Source organism: Equus caballus, chromosome 11 (assembly GCF_041296265.1).
Source record: "Equus caballus isolate H_3958 breed thoroughbred chromosome 11, TB-T2T, whole genome shotgun sequence".
Classification (NCBI taxonomy): domain Eukaryota; kingdom Metazoa; phylum Chordata; class Mammalia; order Perissodactyla; family Equidae; genus Equus; species Equus caballus.
The window spans coordinates 12,506,786-12,524,752 of NC_091694.1; the positions used below are offsets into that span (position 1 = coordinate 12,506,786).

The following is a 17,967-nucleotide window of genomic DNA, read 5'->3' on the forward strand; positions in this document are numbered from 1 at the left end:
CCACCACTGGACCTTCCTTGTAAGTAACTCCCAATAAACCCATATGTCTCGTTCACTGTCTCTGGGTCTTTTCTTTGGTGTCTCGGCAACCTATCCCACACTGCTCACCCAGATGGGCGTTTGGCAAAACACCTATTTAGTTTATGGGACAGTTATAGTTACTGGAAAGTTTTTCCACTGAGTCCTAATTGGTTTTTATGTAACGATGTCCCAATTCAGGTTTTCCTAATCCTTGGCAATCTTTGGTGTTGCAACATGAATCTAACAGATATAGAAGGACCTCCAACTTCCATCCAGTGACTGTGAGGTCAGTGATGTCACATTAGTAGTATTTACACCACAGAAATTGGCCATGTCACAAATCAGATCTACCCCCTGCCAAAACCAAAACCCAGAACACTGCTCACAAGCCACTAGCTGCCCTCGTGCTTGTGTGAAACCCACTGATTAGGAGGGAATGTAAGATATGCACCAAGTATTTACAACCCAAAGTTGTAAGTGGAAAATGCCATGTGTGGCACAAACTCAATGCGGAAGGAGTGAGGAGAAGGGAAGCGTCCCCTCAGACAATGCAACTTGATCTGAGTTCTGAGGCAGGGGGAGCAGAGAGAGGGTTTCATTCGTCAAAAATATGGACGAGGGGATTTTCAGCAGAACAACTGGCAAGAGAAAAGACCTGAAGGTGAGAAAATCCACCAGGTGCCTGAGAAAAAGCAAATTTCAGAGCGGGCGAGGAAAGAGACTCCATGGTGAGCAGCAGTGAATCTATGGCTGAAAAGTCAGATTGGGCCAGACGATGAAAGAATCAACCGTATTAGGGAGGAGGCTGGGAGCCACCGAAGGTGTTTGAGAAAGGGAGGGACATTACAATAGCAATACCTTTGGAAAATTAATTCTCTGAGCTTGCACTTTGAAAAATTGAGATATAATTTGCACACCATAAAATTCACCCTTTTAAAGTGTACAATTCAGTGGTTTTAGTATATTTGGAAGGATATGCAACCATCACCAACCACTATCTAATTCGAGAACATTTTCATTACCCCAAGAAGAAATTTCACAGTCATTAGCAGTCACTCCCCATTCCTCCCTCCCCTAAAGGTTTGTACTTTTTATAAAACACCCAATTTGGTGTCTGTAAAGTGGCTTGAATTTTGAACCCACATGTGCTGTCTACCAAAGATAAAGAGAAAAAGGGAAAGAGCAGAACTAGGTTTTTCCAAGGTTCAGGTGATGTAACCAGACATCTCTCTCTCTGTAACTCTGCATCTCTGTATCTATCTGTGGAGAGAGAAAAAAAATAGAGAGAGAAGAGAGAGAGAGAAGGCAATATTAGATCCATACATGGGAGCAGAGAGAAATGAGCATGCGTGAAGTAGATCCTCAAATGCACTATCTGAATAAATTAGAAGTTACGAATGTTAAAAAAAATTCCTGCAGGGGTTATTTTTTAAGTTTTCTTTGCATCTCCTGTATCAGTTATCTTCCTGTACCCTTCCAGCCATTGCTATTCCTGGGGAAACCGAGGGAAAAAGCAGAAGGGGCAGTTACTTTGGAAAACCCCTTGCTTGGAAAGCCTTCAGAAAGACAGTTGCTCTCTGCTGCCCTCTGGGCTCTCCACAAGGGGCCGTGAGGGCTGCTGGAAGCAGGAGGAGGGCCTGGGAATCCAGGGCTGTGGTGCCCGAGGCACCCCACCCAGGCATGGGGAGCGTCTGAGCACCAGGAGAGGATCCTCAGCTGGTGTGCAGTCTACTGAAGCATCTTTTGCAGGATGAGCGTGTTTGACAAAAGAAGGGGACCACATAAGACTAATACAAATGGGCTGCACCAAGGGTACATTTTCCTGGGGTGGCCTCTCCTAAAGTGAATGCTTCTTGCCCGCCACCCCACCCCTCGCTGATCACTTGTGGTAGGAATGGTCGGGCATGTCCTTGGAGCGCTCAGTTTTGTTGAATGTCTGCCACATGGAATCCCATTTTGGGGTGGCTGGTCTGAGTCCAGAGGGGCCTGGCTTTGTCGGGAGCACTAAATCCCACTCTGCCAGCCTTCGGGCTGATCGAGCTTTTTATTCTACTTAGAATACTAAGGCCATATGATTTTAAAATCGGAGTGGACTTTTGAATTCATCGTTTGATCCTTTCTTATTACGAGGGAGAAACTAGAGAACCAGAGAGATTAGGTAACTAGATCAAAGCCACCCCTCCAATTAATCCATAGTGACAGAAAGCGGATCAGTGGTTGCCTGGGGACAGCAGGGGGAGAGACCACAAGGGACACAAGGCAGCTTTTGGATGTGATGGATATGTCCCCCATCTCGATCATGGGCATAGTTTCTCACGTATATACATATATATATATATATCAAAACATTGAATTGTACACTTTAAATACGTGTGGTTTAGTGTATGTCGATTATACGTCAATAAAGCTGTTAAAAATAGTCACACTTCCGGTCAGAGGCAGAGCAGGGTCAGGACACACATCTTCACACTTCCCCTGAACCCCAGCGCCGTCTTAAAACCGAAGCCTATTTCAAGTTGTGAAAATGCCTTTTCTCATAATGTCATGTTTTAAAAACTCCATAGTTTCAAATTTTTTATGATGAAAAATAATAATGCGCTTAACAAAACAATAGCAGATGCCGGTCAACAGTTCCACCCTGACCTGGTCCATAGATAGACAGAAGTGTTTCTCCCCGGGCTTAGGAGGAAGGTGGGGACAGAGCAAGACGTGATTTTGTTCCATTGGCCTATGTTTATCTCTGGCAATGCTTGGGAAATGCATCATCTCTGGATGCATCCAAACTGTTTAATTTGGGATAAAAAAGATAAGGATGGGTTTTTATAGGACTGTACTTTGTGGCGTAGCTGATGGCCTCCACTGGGCCAAAATAATTTCTGAACAAGCCCTGGATGAGGAAGAGGCAGGAAACCTTCCAGAGAAGTTCTAACTCCTCTTTTCCTCCCTCTCTCCCTGATCAAACACAGCCAGGGCCGTCAGGTGTGGCCAGCTTCCGAGGTCTAAAATAGCTTCTTTGTGGGGAAGGTGAAAGAACAGGGAGACGGGTGTGTGCGCTCCACCCACACTTGGCTTTATTGCTGAACTGGAGCTGACCAATGGGTGCACAGAGAGCGTCTGTCCAGCCGGCCCGGTGTGCTCACTGCATGGCAAACAACGCCTCTGGGTTCCCCACCAGAATCTGTTTTCCTGAGCTGTTGCCTCTTTAGCATCAGCTAGGAAGAAACATTCACGCCTCTAAGGTGGTTCCTTCCTATTACTTTTTAGAATTGCGAATGTCATACGCGCTTGTAACAAATTCAAACAAGACAGAATCATATGAAATGTAAACAGACGATAGAGCCTGAGCAATGGCCCAGGGAGTCAGAGGAATTCACTGTGATTTCTGGCCACGTCAGGGAGTCAGGGAGACGTCAGTGCAGGTGTGGGAGGTGCTGTTACTGAGTCATCCAAAGTGCTCGCGGACACGGAATCAACTCTGAGAGCTGTCCTCTGGGCGTCCACAGTATGAAAGACGTGTAACCCATTGTGCTCCTTCTTCACATTTGGTTCCTCGTGTCCCTCCCACCCCCGGATCCTTTGCCCTTCTCTGCCGGGCGCTGTGCTCCAGGAGATGGACCCTAACACACTGTATCACTGGTGCTCTATTGCTCTCTGGTGTCTGGACTGAACAATGGGAGGCACCAGAAGGAGAGAGAGTCGGGGTATTTATCCCCCAGCATCCTCTCTAGCAATGGCTGTGTCCCTCTAAGGCGATGGCCCTGCATGGCATCCCTCCACCAGGGCTCCAGCTCTCCACCCCTTGGGGCCTGGGTAATGGCAGTGGCTTCCCATGGTTGCTATTCTCTGGAAGTCTCAACACCCTTCGTGGTTCCTTAACCCTGCCCCAGCTCTAAGAAGGTCTCTGTCTGGAAGCCATTTGATGCATCCATCATGTTGAAATTAACTGTTTAAGATTCTTCTCCTCTCCCACTCTGGGAGGGGACCCAAGGGCTGGGAGCATGACTGTTTAAGTTTTATCTCTTCAGCGCTGACAACAGGGGACTGAAACAAGTGTTGAGTTTACCAGGGTGTTGGGACATTTTACTGGGAGGGACCTTAGACCTGGGTTTTAAAGGTCTGCTGTGTGGATGACCACATCATTGTGCCTGGATGAGGTTTATCCTATGGGGGACAAGGTCCAGGCCCACACAGACCTCATTGTATAGTAACCAGGGCAAGAGGGCCTTAACAATTTAGGCCTTGAATCACACCGTTTCATTGGTGAGAAGGAAGACATTGATGACTATAGTGACAATGATGATGATGATGATGGAATGTCCACTTAACCTCACTGAGTCACAGGAGATTTCATTTTAGCACTTTTTCCCTTTGCCATATTGTAAGATATTGGCTTTTTTTTTTTTTGAGGAAGGTTAGCCCTGAGCTAACATCCGCCACCAAGCCTCCTCTTTTTGCTGAGGAAGATTGGCCCTGAGCTAACATCTGTGCCCATTTCCTCTATTTTATATGTGGGACACCTGCCTCAGCATGGCTTGATAAGTGGTGCAGAGGCCCGCGCCTGGGATCTGAACCTGCGAACCTCGGGCCGCTGAAGCGGAAACAAACAAAATTTATAACAGTTTGATCAAGTACCTGTCAGCTCCTTGAGACAGGGACTGGGTCATATTCTGCTTTGAATTCCTGGCTCTAGCACAATGCCTGGCATGCAGTATGTTTCTTGTTTAAATGAATAGGTGAATTAAGTCAATTATTTTTTTCAGGATACTGTCACTAACCTTTGAACACCACGTTACACATTAGGCCCTTTTGGTTGCAAGAAACAAAGATTCAAGATATGTGGGAGGATTTGTGAAGACACACATGCCCCCTGAAAGACACGGGGTGAGGTTAGCCCTAGGGAAGCTGTGTTGGCCTCATGGCCCCTCTCAACCTGTTTTGTTTGTTTTCTTTTCTTTCTTTCTTTTTTTTTTTGGCTCGGAAAGATTCACTCCGAGCTAACATCTGTTGCCAATCTTCCTCTCTTTTTTCTCCTCAAAGCCCCAGTACATAGTTGTATATTTTAGTTGTAAGTCCTTCTGGTTCTACTATGTGAGCTGCCACCACAGCATGGCTACTGACAGACGAGTGGTGTGGTTCTGTGCCCAGAAACCAAACCCAGGCCACTGACGCAGAGCGCACGGAACTTTAACCACCACGCCAGCAGGGCTGGCTCTGCTTCGCTTTTCTGATTGGCTTCCTCTGCGCACCTTTTGTTTCTGCTTCCTCCTAAATTCAGCTTGCATTTGGCCCCAGCTTCCTCCAACCCTGACTTTACTTCTGCCTGGCTCAAGTTGACATTTGTGAAAGTAATAACCTAACAAGCTCATGTAAGCTTTCCAGATCCATATCATAGTCACATCGTGGGCTGGAGACTGGCTGCTGAGTCACATGCTCAGCATCCCTGGTCCAATGAGCTAAGGGGGAGGGGGGGGGTCCCACAAAGCGTGGTTGCTTGGAGAGCAGGGCCTGACAGAAGAAGCGGCGTGGAGTGGCTATCATTCTGGGGCCTCTCCTATCCTGCTACCAAGCAAAGTCCTTTGTATTTTTGCCCCTCTTTGCTCCTGAATAATTTAAGTTTTCTCATCCTTGATCTTAGAAAAGCCACTTATCTCCTTTCTGCTTAGGGTTTATAGAATTAAGGAATGTTGAAGCTAGAAGGAGGCTCAGAGTTCATCTGCTCCAGTATATCTCAGTGTGTGTTCTATAGAACACTAGGTCCAAAAGATGCTCCATAAAAGAAAGTCAGGTTATTCCAGCACTTTCCTTGGGGCTTAGCTCACACCAGGGACATACTTCTCAGTGGCCTAGTCTTCTGGGAAGGATCCTTCTGGGAAGGATCTCTGGGTTTCCACATGGATGGATCCCTGTAGGGTCTCGGATCCTCGAAAGGTGGTTGAGTGCTTTAAAACAGGAGTCCACGGAAAGGCTCCAAAGAGGACCAGCCATGAACCCCTTGAAATTGTTTGCAAACCTGAGTCAGTGTTGTATGATCATGAGTGTGCACAGGCATACGTGAACACGTTTCCTGAGAAAGCATCCATTTCAGCAGATTCTTACAGGTCTGTCTGACCAAAAACATGGATGAGAACCACTGCTTTAAAGGGACATCAGTTGACTGTGCCTTCCTGAGGCAAACCCCTCTTGGTTCACTTCCAACTTAAACATTTTATCTGCCACAATCCGTAGCCATCCAACTCGTATAAATAGGAAAATGTGCTTTATATGACAAAACCAGAATAGTCCTGATGATTACTTAGAAGGGTCATCCTTTTAGTTTCTAGATATGAAACACCAAGGACCAGAGAAGTAAAATATGTCTTGCCTAGACCAGGCAGCTGGCCCAGTAGGGACTACAACTTTCTCCTTTCCTTCCTTCCATTTTTTATTAACGAATGTCTCGTCAATTCCATTTATGATTTGTTTTCCCTAAATATTTCTAAGCATTCGTTGAGGGCCGGGCACTGTGTTACACATTTCCCCATTAAATGATATAGCAACCCTTCTGTTGGATATTATTATCCCACTTTTTACTTTTACTTTTCAGATAAGGAAACCGAAGCTTAGAGATGTTAAGGAAACTTGCCCAAGGTTGCCCAGCTGGCTAGCGGCAGAACTGGAATAGGAAAGCCTCTTTTTTTCACCGCGCTGATTAATGAGCGGCTTTGTCTCACTTCTGTACTAATTCCGCTGCAGGTTGAAAGACTCGCTCTTTGCGACAGATCCTTCACTCGCGGGTCCTCAAGGTGCGGGCCTCAGCCTGAGACTCCCCAGGCCCCGGCAGAGCCGGACGTCGCCCCCTGGCGGCAGGTGGGCGCCAGCACAGTCCATGCTAATGAGCCCGCGGCGCGGCTCGCGGATTGGCTGGCGCGGATCCCGGCCCTCCCGGGGGCGCGTGCAGAGCGGGAGAGAAGGGGGCGCCGCCGGCAGCCCCGCCCGCCCCCCAGCCCGCCGCGCGCAGCCGCCTCCCCCGGACGCCAGGGCGTGTGCGGGGCTCGCGGGCTCCTGCGCTCCGGGCTGGTCCTTTTCTCGGCCGCGTGTGTTCTGGTTGTGAATTCATCCAGGGTCCAGGATGACGATCCGACACCAAGGCCAGCAGTACAGGCCGAGGATGGCATTTCTCCAGAAGGTGAGCGCGGTCCCATCCCCTGGGCCCCGGGAGGTGCGCAGGGACCCAACTCTGGGAAGTGTCCGAGGAGATGCTGGGGATGCTCGGAGCGTGTGGGCAGGAGTGGAGGAGTGAGGGCATCCCCTGTGGTCCACTAGTGCTGCTCGATGCTATTAAACGACTTATTTGCTGTGTGTGCATGTGTGTCTTTTAAAGACTGTGATGATTAGGTTTCCTTGTAAGCTGTTTATAGTGGAGAATCTGAAGCCAGAGGCAATGGTCTGCTGGAGGCTGAGAACAACCTGTTACTCTGGAGAGGCGGGTGCCAGAGGCAGTTTAGCTGAGGCTGTGTCAGATCTGAGACAGTCTCCTGATATTGTTATAAGGTGCCCAGATGTTAAATGAACATTTTTGCCATTTTTCTGATCTAAAACTGTAGTATTTTAAAGGAAGTGTGTGTGTGGTGACTGTGTATACATAGACCATGAAAATGGTGTGATTTTTAGGATGAAGGGACACCCCACTTCCAGCACCCCCCGATCCCACATTTGAGTACGTGTGTTTGTGTATCTCCAGTCTCTCTGTGTTGGCAACAGAAGTCAGAACCTTTCCCTTCTTTTGCAAAGGCTTTCTCAGACCAAGTGACCAGGCACGGGGTGTCCTGTGGATGTGTGGGAGGTGGAATGCACCTTGTAGGGTGCTGTGTTTGGGGACGAAGTGGCTTATTTTGTTCTGGGCTTTCGAGATGACCAATGTCAAAAGAGATTGACTGAGGATTAGGTCCCAGGTCACTTGTCCACCCTTCCATTCACAGCCACTTTTCACAGTGCAGTGTCCACCTTCTTAGGCTTATCTTGTTGAGTAGAATTAGCTGAATGCTTTGTGACGAGCTGAGCCCCTGGGGCTCAGCAAATTGGCGCGGTCAGTGGCCTACTGTCCTGATTTACCCAGGACTTTCAATGCTAAAACCTGGACAGTCCTGGGCACACTGGAACAGCTGGTCATTCTCAGTCCACCTACTTCAAGAAGCTGGTGCTCATAGTCCAGGTAGTAGAGGTGAGGCGACCATCCATAGAAAAGAGGTGGAACGTTGTCTTGCTCAGAAAGCACCCTTCAAACCCATATTGCAGCCACCACTTCTGAAAAGCAGAAGAAACCACTGAAGCTCCGTATCTGAAAGCCATAAATCATCCAGGATTTCCCAGGGCGCCTTCTTCTCCCAGCCAGGGCAGCTTGGGCTTGGAGGCTCAGAGAGTAGTTGTCTAGAGACGTTCTGTTTGTTTTCTGAATCTTGGACATTCTTTTCCATCATGACTGTTATTTGGTAGATTTTTCTCTCTTTACCTTGGCCTCCAGACTGGTGTCTTGGTCCCCAGCCTCCTGTCCACCCAGCACCCCCAGCCTAGCCTCCCCTCCTCCACACCAGCCTCCCTTCCCACCCCAGCCTTCTCTGCCACCCCAGCCTCCTGTCCTCCACCCCAGCCTCTCCTCCTCCACCCCAGCCTCCTCCTCTCACCCCAGCCCCCCTACCTCCACGATATCTTTTATAAGCACACTGGTTTTCTTTCCCAAACCAATGCTCGACCTGAAACCCTCCCCTGGCTTCCCATGTTCACAGCAAAAAGTCCAACCTTTTCAGCCCAGCCACTCAGGAGCCTGCTCTGGCCCATCTCTCTGGCTTTACCTTCCCCCAGCCTTCCACACCCGCCCTCCAGGGAAGCAAAACAAAGCAGCCACAAGCACTCAGCTGGCTGTTGCTCGATGACCTGTTCACCTTTCTAGGAAGCCCACACCCTTTCATGCCTCAGCTTCCTCTGCTGGGAAAGCCCTTTCTCCCTTTCTCACCTGCCGAGCTCCTGCTCTGCCTCCTCTCAGGCCCAGCTCAGCTGCCCCTCCTCGGTGAAGGCCGTATCCCCCCAGCCCCCAGTCCTGCCGAGTGACTTCCTCTCTGCCCCGCAGACTCTGCCTGCACCTCCAGTACTGCTCTTTCCTTTGCCTTGAGGGGAGGGACCCGTCTGTCTGTGTATTCTGAGGTCCTCAGTCAGGTCACAGAGTTTCTTAGAGCAGGTCTCAAGAGCCTGTGCCAAGGGGCCCTTCAGGATGGACCAGTGAATTCAGTAAATGTTTATGAAGTATGCTGTGTCCCCATTGGGAGCCTTACATGCATTATCTCATCTATTCCACAAGACAGAGGTTATTATCACCATTTTACAGAGAATGGAGCTGAAGCTGAGAGCGGTGAAGTGACTTGCCACAGTCCTACAGCTACCAAATGGTGGAACCACGAAAAATATAGGACTCACCATCATCTGTCCCTGTGTGTGATACGATGCTGTGAGCTTTCCTGTGATGTAGGGCAGAGTGGAGGCCATGGGAAGCCCTGACTAAATGTGCCTGGGGGACCCGGAGCTGAGAACTGAGGGGTAGATGGGGGTTCTAGGCAGATAGAAAGGGAAGGATGTTCCAGGCAGAGGGAACAGCATGTGCTAAGTGTGTGTGTGTGTGATGACACAGAGGACTGGCTCTGGCCAGTCCTGTGAGCTCTTGTTCTGTTGCTGGCCCGTCCCCCTCTAATTTCCAGACCCCCAGCCCAGCCACTACCAGTTGATGCTGCCCTTGGGCTTCACCATGGGCCTGACTCCTTGGTGCCTCGTGGAGAAGCCTTCTGTCAGACTGCTTCGCTTTCTCGTGTGGCTCCTGGCGTCTCCTTTTCTTGGGAGAGGAGTGCAGAAACAGGAATATTAGGAGACCTGGGCGGAGTGTGCTGTCTTGCTCAGATCCTTCTTTCGTTCAACATGAACACATAATCCTGCACCATGTGCTTGGCACTACTGGGTGCTGGGGACACCGTGGGGAGAAGGACACAGCCCCTTCCTCCTGGCACTTAGAGTCTAATCCAGAAAGGCAGGTGCATAAATAGGAGAAAAGTGGGAAGTGGTCCATTCTTCCTGAGGTGGGGGAATCACGAGAGGTTTCACACGACGGGTTGTAAGTGAGTTGAGGTATGAAAAATTAGTAGTTTATTTTTGCCAGGAGGATGGGAAGATGAGTGACATTTTAGGCAGATGCGTGCAATAGCATGGTGGTGTGGGGGAGTCATCAGCTGGCCTGGAGTGGGTAGGAGTTTGGTTGACGGAAAGGCTGATGGTTGAGAAAGGCCCAGAACCAGGGGCCCCGTATGAGGTGCCGAGGAGTGTGATGCTTTCTGTGTTCAGTGAGAAGCCATTCGATGTCTTCAAGTCAGAGAGATGAATAAAATGAGTTGGTTTACATGCGAGAAAGATGATTCAGATTAGAGGGTACGAGTGCTTCTCTATCCTGGCTGCACTTTAAAAAAGATTGACATCAAGTCACCATCCTAAAGAGTTTCTGGCTGACTTATGCAGTAATTAAGTAATTAAGTGAGGTGGAGCCCGGGCATGGGTGTTTTTAAAAAAGTTTCCAGGTGGTTTGTGTATACAGTGAGATGAAACCCCCTGAGGATATTTGGCAATGTCTGGAGACTTTTTGGGTCGTCACAGCTGGGGAGGGGGATGCCACTGGCATCCAGTGGGTAGGGGCGGGGATGCTGCTAGACGTCCTGCGACACACAGGACAGCCCCCTCCCCCCTAACAAGGAAGGAGCGGGCCCCAAATGTGAGTAGTGTTGTGGTTGAGACCCCTGGGCTGGAGGACACCCTGAAGGCCGGAGATGTGCCCGTCGAGAGCTGGATGCCAGGTAGGCAGAACCTGATGGTCCAGAAAGGAGGTGAGATGTTCGCATGAGGCAGGATTTAGTGGGTGCTTAAGGGACACCTCAAAAACAAAAGCAGAGTCATCAGAAGTTGGCCACTGTCAGCTGGGGTCATCTAGAATGCTCCCTGGCCTATGTTTTGCTGCGGGGCAGCCTCCTAAGGACTGTTTAGGGTCTGGTGCTCCTGAGGGTCTGTGGGCCATCAGGGTGAGGTGGCCCGGAGGTCAGCAGCCCCTCCGTGGCCAGGCTTGTTAACAGGAGCACCTTCTCCTCTGTTAGCAAAACAACCCCACGGTTCTGGTTACTTTCCCCATCTTTGTACAGAAAACTACTGATTATTATCATCCCCTGGGAGCCTTCTCGTGCTTACAGGAAAATTCCAGCCCCAGAGATCTTACACAGTGAGTGACAGCTCCTTAATGCGAGGAGCGGCGTGGGTGTTGGGGTGGGGGTGTCAGAGCCCTGTCTCAGCTCCTTTGTGACATCGAGGTTCCCTGACCCGCCTGCAGTCACGCCGCAGCACGTTGGCATCTGAGAGAGGAGACGTGGGGCTGGCACCCCATCAGGGCCCCCAACACGGGGTCACACGGGGTCACACGGGGTCCAGTGGCGCCTGGTTCCCCAGCGTTTGTTTGTTGCCTGGGTGCAAGATGTGGTCCCTGGGAGGCGCGGGGAAGCAGAGTCTGGTTAGGAGTGGGCCCTGACATTTGGGGTGGGGATGGCCATCCTCTCCCTCATCTCTGGAGGGACGCCCACGGGACACCAGGAGGAGGATGTGAGAGCTGGCAGCAGTTTGGAGCAGAAAGGCAAGGGCATCTTGCTCTCTGGAGAACGTGGGAAACAGTTCCACCCTCTCCTCTCTGCCATGGGCAAGGGGGTTTCCAGCTTGAGGAGAAAGACAGAACCCGGAGTCTGCCTTAGTTTGCTGGGGCTGTAACAGAGCACCACAGGCTGGTGGCCTAGACAACACAAGCTTGTTTCCTCGCCGTGTAGAGGCTCCAAGTCCAAGATCAGCAGAGTTGGTTTCTTCTGAGGCCTCTCTCCTTGGCTTCATGGCCGCCTTCTCCCTGTGTCTTCATATGGTCTTCTCTGTGAGTGTCTGTGTCCTAATTTCCTCTTCTTATAAGGCCAGCCGTCAGATTGTATTAGAGCCCACCCTAATGACCTCATTTTAACTTAGTAACCACTTTACAGACGTTGTCTCCAAATACAGTCACATTCTGTGGTACTGGGGGTTAGGACTGCAGTATATGAATTTGTGGAGAGGTGGGGAGAAACACAATTTAGCCCATAACCGAGTTTCTCTGAGTCTCCTTCCTGGGTGACTGGGGAGACTCCTCGGAGGAATTTGTGTGAGGAAAGTTCTGAGGAAAATGGATCAAATAAATCCCAGTGGGCCGAGCCCCCTCAAAATGTTCTCGAGGCCTCTGTGATGTTCCCTCCTCCCACCTGCCCTTCCTTTCTGGGAAGGGTGACGCACCTGCTGGGAAGAAACCTGACTCCCCTATTGTGTTTTTAAAATAACTCTCATTATTCCTCCTCTGAAGGTTATTTTCAAACTCTATATAACTAGATTTTTTTTTTTAATGATTAGAGAAGGAATCAAATTCGCTGACTTTCTCTCAGAGAAACTCAGGTTTCTAACTTGTAAGGCGGGTGTCTCTTTCTTCTTCAATGTATGGACTCCCTGTTTCCATGGAATGCTGCTGTTTCATCCAAAAAAAAATTCTTTTTTAAATGTGGGATTTCAGCTGACAGCTAATGAGGGCTGGGGGAGGCCTGGGGGAGTCCTGGGCTCCCCCAGCAGAAAGCTGGGCCCTTCCAGGAGTCGTGTATAAATCCACAGCTCACGGTCAGTTGAGAACTCTGGAAGGAATGACTCCTGAACCCTGTGGCTCCTCAGCCCCCTGGGCAGCTCCAGGAGAAGGGGGCCACCTCCCAGCCCCCCACACCCTGCTGGAGTCACCTCTGCTCCCCTCGCTGCTGCGGGCCTCTTGGCTGACCCAGGGCCCCGAGATGCTGCCAGGCCCTGACACTGCAGAAGGCCGGGGATGACAGCTCCAAATGGATAGCTTCTGTTCCAGAACAATTCTGTGAGCCAAGAAAGTGTCCGCGCGGGTGAAGCTCGCAGTCAGTCTTACATGAGAAGCCTGGGCACTGCGTGGGCCCGGCCTGTCTCGCCTGCTGTCTGAGTGGTGGCCTTGACCCTGCACCTGATGCTGCCGCTTCCTGAGACCGTGGCTCAGCTGCAGATGCTGGGTGAGCAGCAGTGGTTGAAAGGGAATCCAGCCCTCAGCGCTGCCTTAGGACGCTGTCCTGTGCTCCTTCTCTCCTTGGGGGGGTGGGGCCTTCCAGCTCAGGAGCAGGCTGGCTGGGTGGGAGGTGGCGGGTCGAATTTTCCAAGTCAGGGCTCCCCTGCACCACCCTTCACCTCCAATATAGCCAGCTCCATCTGTCTCTTTCTCCCTCTTTTTTTTTTTTTTGAGGAAGATTAGCCCTGAGAAACATCTGCTGCCAATCCTCCTCTTTTTTGCTGAGGAAGGCTGGCCCTGAGCTAACATCCGTGCCCATCTTCCTCTACGTTCTATGTGGGACACCTGCCACAGCATGGCTTGCCATGCCGTACCATGTCTGCACCCAGGATCCAAACTGGTGAACCCTGGGCCGCTGAAGCGGAACATGTGCACTTAACTGCTGCGCCACTGGGCTGGCCCCTCTCTCTCTCTCTTAAAAATTTTATTTTATTGTGGTGACACTTAACATGAGAATCTCCCCTCTTCAGTTTTCAAGTGTACAAACAATATTGTTAACTACAGGTACAATACTGTACAGCAGATCTCTAGAGCTTATTCACCTTGCTCAACTGAAACTTTATGCCTGTTGATTAGCAGCTTCCCATTTCCCCCTCCCCCCAGCCCCTGGCAGCCACCATTCCACTTTTGGATTCTGTGAATTTGCGTATTTTAGATCCCTCACATAAATGGAATCATGCAGTCCTTCTCCGACTGGCTTATTTCACTTTGCATGTTATCTTCCAGGTTCATCCATATTGTTGCATACTGCAGAATTTCCTTCTTTTTTTTGGTGAGGAAGATTGGCCCCGGGCTAATATCTGTACCAGTCTTCCTCTATTTTGTTCACCACAGCATGGCTTGAGGAGTGGTGTATAGGTCTGTGCCCCGGATCCAAACCTGCAAACCCTGGGCCGCCGAAGCGGAACACATGAACTTAACCACTGTGCCACCAGGCTGGCCCCTCCCTCTTTTTAAGGCTGAATAATATTCCCTTTTATGTATGTGCCACATCTTCTTTGTCTGTTCCTCTGCCGGTGGACATTCAGGTGGTTTCCACGTCTTGGTGTTGTGAATAGTGCCGCAGTGAACGTGGGAACGCTGAGATGTCGTCAAGATCTGGACTTTAATTCCTTTCGATCAATACCCCAGAAGTAGAATTGCTGGATCCTATGATAGTTCTATTTTTAATTTCTCGAGGAACCTCGATACTGTCTTCTGTTGCAGCTGCACCATTTTACATTCCCAGCAACGATGTCGGAGGTTTCTGATTTCAATCTGTTCACTTGCCTGCTTAGAGAAGCCCAGGGCTTTCTCCTGCCCTCCCTGCCTGGAGGACAGCCCCTTCCTCACCGGCTAGGAAAATCCTGCTCACCCGCTATGCACACTTTTCTTGTTCATCTCAGCCTTTCTCTTCTTCTCGTGGTTCTTATTTCAGTCAGTACCTTCCTTACTTTTTGGTGGGAATTCAGTGTGCCATTGCTGTCTGATAGATACTTTGTGCATAGTGTGGTACTAAGTGCTTTAAATGCTTTATCTCATTTAATTTTCACAACAAACGTCTGATGATGTAGGTACTATTGTGACCTCTATTTTACAGAGAAATTAGTCTCAGTGAAATTTAGCAATTTACCCAGTTTGTACACTGGAGCAAGGATTTCAACTGAGTATTTTCTGCACTCAGATCGCTAGCATTTATCCTAGTGAATTTGTTCTTTTCTTTTTTTGAAGAAGATTAGCCCTGAGCTAACATCTGCTGCCAATCCTCCTCTTTTTGCTGAGGAAGACTGGCCCTGAGCTAACATCCATGCCCAACTTCCTCTACTTTGTATGTGGGACGCCTGCCACAGCATGGCTTGCCAAAGTGGTGCCATGTCCTCACCTGGGATCTGAAGCGGTGAACCCCGGGCTGCCAAAGTGGAACGTGTGCACTTAACCCCTGTGCCACCAGGCCGGCCCTGAACTTTTTATTTTCATACGATTGTCTTCCCAACTCTCTCAGGACTGGGAGTCTGTCTTTTACCTTGTTGTAACCCCCACAGTGCTGGGCACTTAAAACACCATCAATAAATACATCAATAAATGTTTGGCTGGTTAGTAGAGCTGTGTTTTTATTCCCAGGCATCTAATCACAGCCCTGTCTACAGAGTTTCAAAGATGCATTAATTGTACGAATGCTACCAATGTTAATGATTCTAACCATAACCCCTAACGTATCTCTCCTTGTAAGGTCTGTATCTTTATGCTCATATATCTTCATACGTGTATAACATGTATCTATTCTTCTAAAGCATTTTTACACAATTACTTAATTAGTCTAAGAGATTACAAAACCGTATCGATTGGTTGGGCACATACTGTCATTGTCCCCTTTTTATGGTACAGAAAGGGGATTCAGAGAGTTAAGTGAGATCCTACCGTTAGTAGAGAAGGGGAACCCCACTGAGGCTGTGAGAACCTTGGGTTCCTTTTCTTTGGACCACAAGCACATGCACCCTCTAAAAGGACTTTGTAAACTTTAAAGGGCTGTACAGTGGTGGGGGGTGTTATTTCATTAAACAGCAGAAGAATAATGATGAGGTAGCGAAGTTCGTCAAGTCGAGAGGAGGCGGGTGGATGAGTGAGCTGTTTTAGTTTGGGTAGTGGCTAGAATGTGGACAGGTTGGGTCTGAGGTGTACCCCTCCTTGAGGATATGTCCAGCTGTACGCAGCTCCCCTGACCTCAGGAGAGGGCTTCCAGCCAGAGAAGGACAGGAAAGGTCTTTGTTCCTACTTGCCTGTTCATATTTTGTGTTTCTGCTCCTGCTGCCCCATGGGCCTGGAATGCCTTCCCCCACCATCCTTTTCTCTTTCTGCTGCCTAATTCCTATTCATCTTTTTAAAGATTCGTTCCAGGAGTCACCGCTCCTAACTTCCTCCTGGCACTGCTATGTTCTCACCTTTAGCATTGTGCTTCCTGTATTGTCCTATTACATCCTTGCACCAGACCATGAGCTCCTTGGGCTCAGGAACCACATCTTCTTGTCTTTGGTTTCCCAGAATCAACCATGACTGTGTTGTTTGTTGAATGACTGACTGACCATTTGCAAGAGAGGCTGCTAGAGTACACAGTTTCCCTCTCAGTGAGGGGTTTCCTGGGGGAGCATGAAGTCTGAAACCTCTGCATCTGATGCTTTGTCAATGCCAATCACCAACATTGACAAGAGAAACACTTGGATTGTCTTTTTGTGCCAACCCATCTAGTTTGTTTTAAAATGTCCTTCAGTCAAAGCCAGCCCTGATGACCTAGTGGTTGAAGTTTGGCACTCACTACTTCAGTGGCCTGGGTTCGATTCCGGTCACAGAACCACATCACCCGTCTGTAAGTAGCCATGCTGTGGCAGCGGCTCATGTAGAAGAACCAGAAGGACTTACAACTAAGATATACAACCATGCCCTGGGGGTGTGGGCAGGAGAAAGAAAACGAAAAAAAAAGAGAGAGGAAGACTGGCAACAGATGTTAGCTCAGGGCGAATCTTTCCCTGCAAAAAAAAAAAAAAAAAAAAATCCTTCCATTGATTTTATTTCCATTTACTTTTTCCATTGGAAAGATATTTTTTATTAATAAAAATTTAAGAATACTCCAAAGACAGTCAGGGCTGCCTTGGCTCTCTTCCTGCCATCCAGTCTTCCTTGGACAGTTCATTCATTCTCTTTGGCTTCAACTCTCTCTTCGATATTCATGACTCTAATTCGCATCTCTGCCCCTTATCTCTTTTAAACTTGGGACATTCATTTCCAGTCACTTGCAGACATTGTGGATGTCACCGCAGCCTTTCACAGTCAACATTCCTAAGCAGAAGCTTTTGCCTTCAGAAGGTGCTCCTTCTTGGGCATTTTCTCTCTTGGTAGCTGGCATCTCTGATCATGTAAGTTATGAACTTTGCCACCCGACCTGAACCAGTCAGTCACTTGCAAGTACAGTTGATTCTAGTTAACTAGAATTAGAACTAGGGGTCTAAAAGCCATGCCTTCTTATCATCTTCCCTGCCGCTGCCTTCATTTATTTATTAATTCATGCATCATCTGTTGATTGAGTACCACCTGTGTGCCAGGCACTGTTCCAGGCGGTTGAAACATAACATCGAACAGTAACAGATGAGAGACCCATCCTTGAAGAGCTTACTTTCTAGAAGCAATGGAGACCCACAATAAACAATGTAATAAATAGGTAAATAATTTTGTATGTTAGAAGGCGAGTGCTATAGGCAAAGAGGGGAGGGGAACAGGGTGGATCAAGGTTGCTGCAGCAAGTGAGCTGATCAGAGTGGGCCTCCTGAGACTAATGGAAGAGGAGGGAGGGAAGGGAGTGAGCCATGAAGATCTCTTGCCAAGAGTGGTCCAAGCATAGGAAGGGCCAGAGCAAAGGCCCTGAGGCTGGAGACTGGAAGGGTGCTTGGCATGGTCAGGGGTCAGCAGTGGGACCAATGTGGCTGGATTGGAGGGTGGGCAGTGGTAGGAGAAGAATCAGGGAGGAAGGGGTCCCAACCACATGGACCAGTAGGGGAACTTTGCCATTTACTCAGAGTGGAATGGTCCTTGCAAGGTTTTGAGCAGAGGAGTGACACATTCTAATATAATTGAAAGACTAAGTGATGAGGGTGGAGGCCCCGTCGTTTCTTGCCCCGACTATTGCAGTATCTTTGAACAGGTCCCCCATTTTTCTCTACTTTGGCAAACTTATTCACGCTTCAGTGTTCTCTCTGGTGTGGGCCACATTTCCAAAATGTGGGCCAGAT

At 49.1% G+C, this 17,967-nt stretch overlaps 1 protein-coding gene across 2 annotated transcripts in view; it reads left to right on the plus strand.

Annotated features, from left to right (window-relative positions):
- The first annotated feature begins 6,786 nt into the window (after positions 1–6,786).
- The window catches only part of RGS9 (regulator of G protein signaling 9), a 64,572-nt gene continuing 53,391 nt past the window's right edge, over positions 6,787–17,967 (plus strand). For both annotated transcript variants that reach the window (XM_005597249.4, XM_001499544.6), the window contains exon 1: positions 6,787–7,186. In XM_005597249.4, coding sequence (XP_005597306.2) covers positions 7,130–7,186 — 57 coding nt within the window. In that variant the 5' untranslated portion in view covers positions 6,787–7,129. The remainder of the gene's footprint in view (positions 7,187–17,967) is intronic.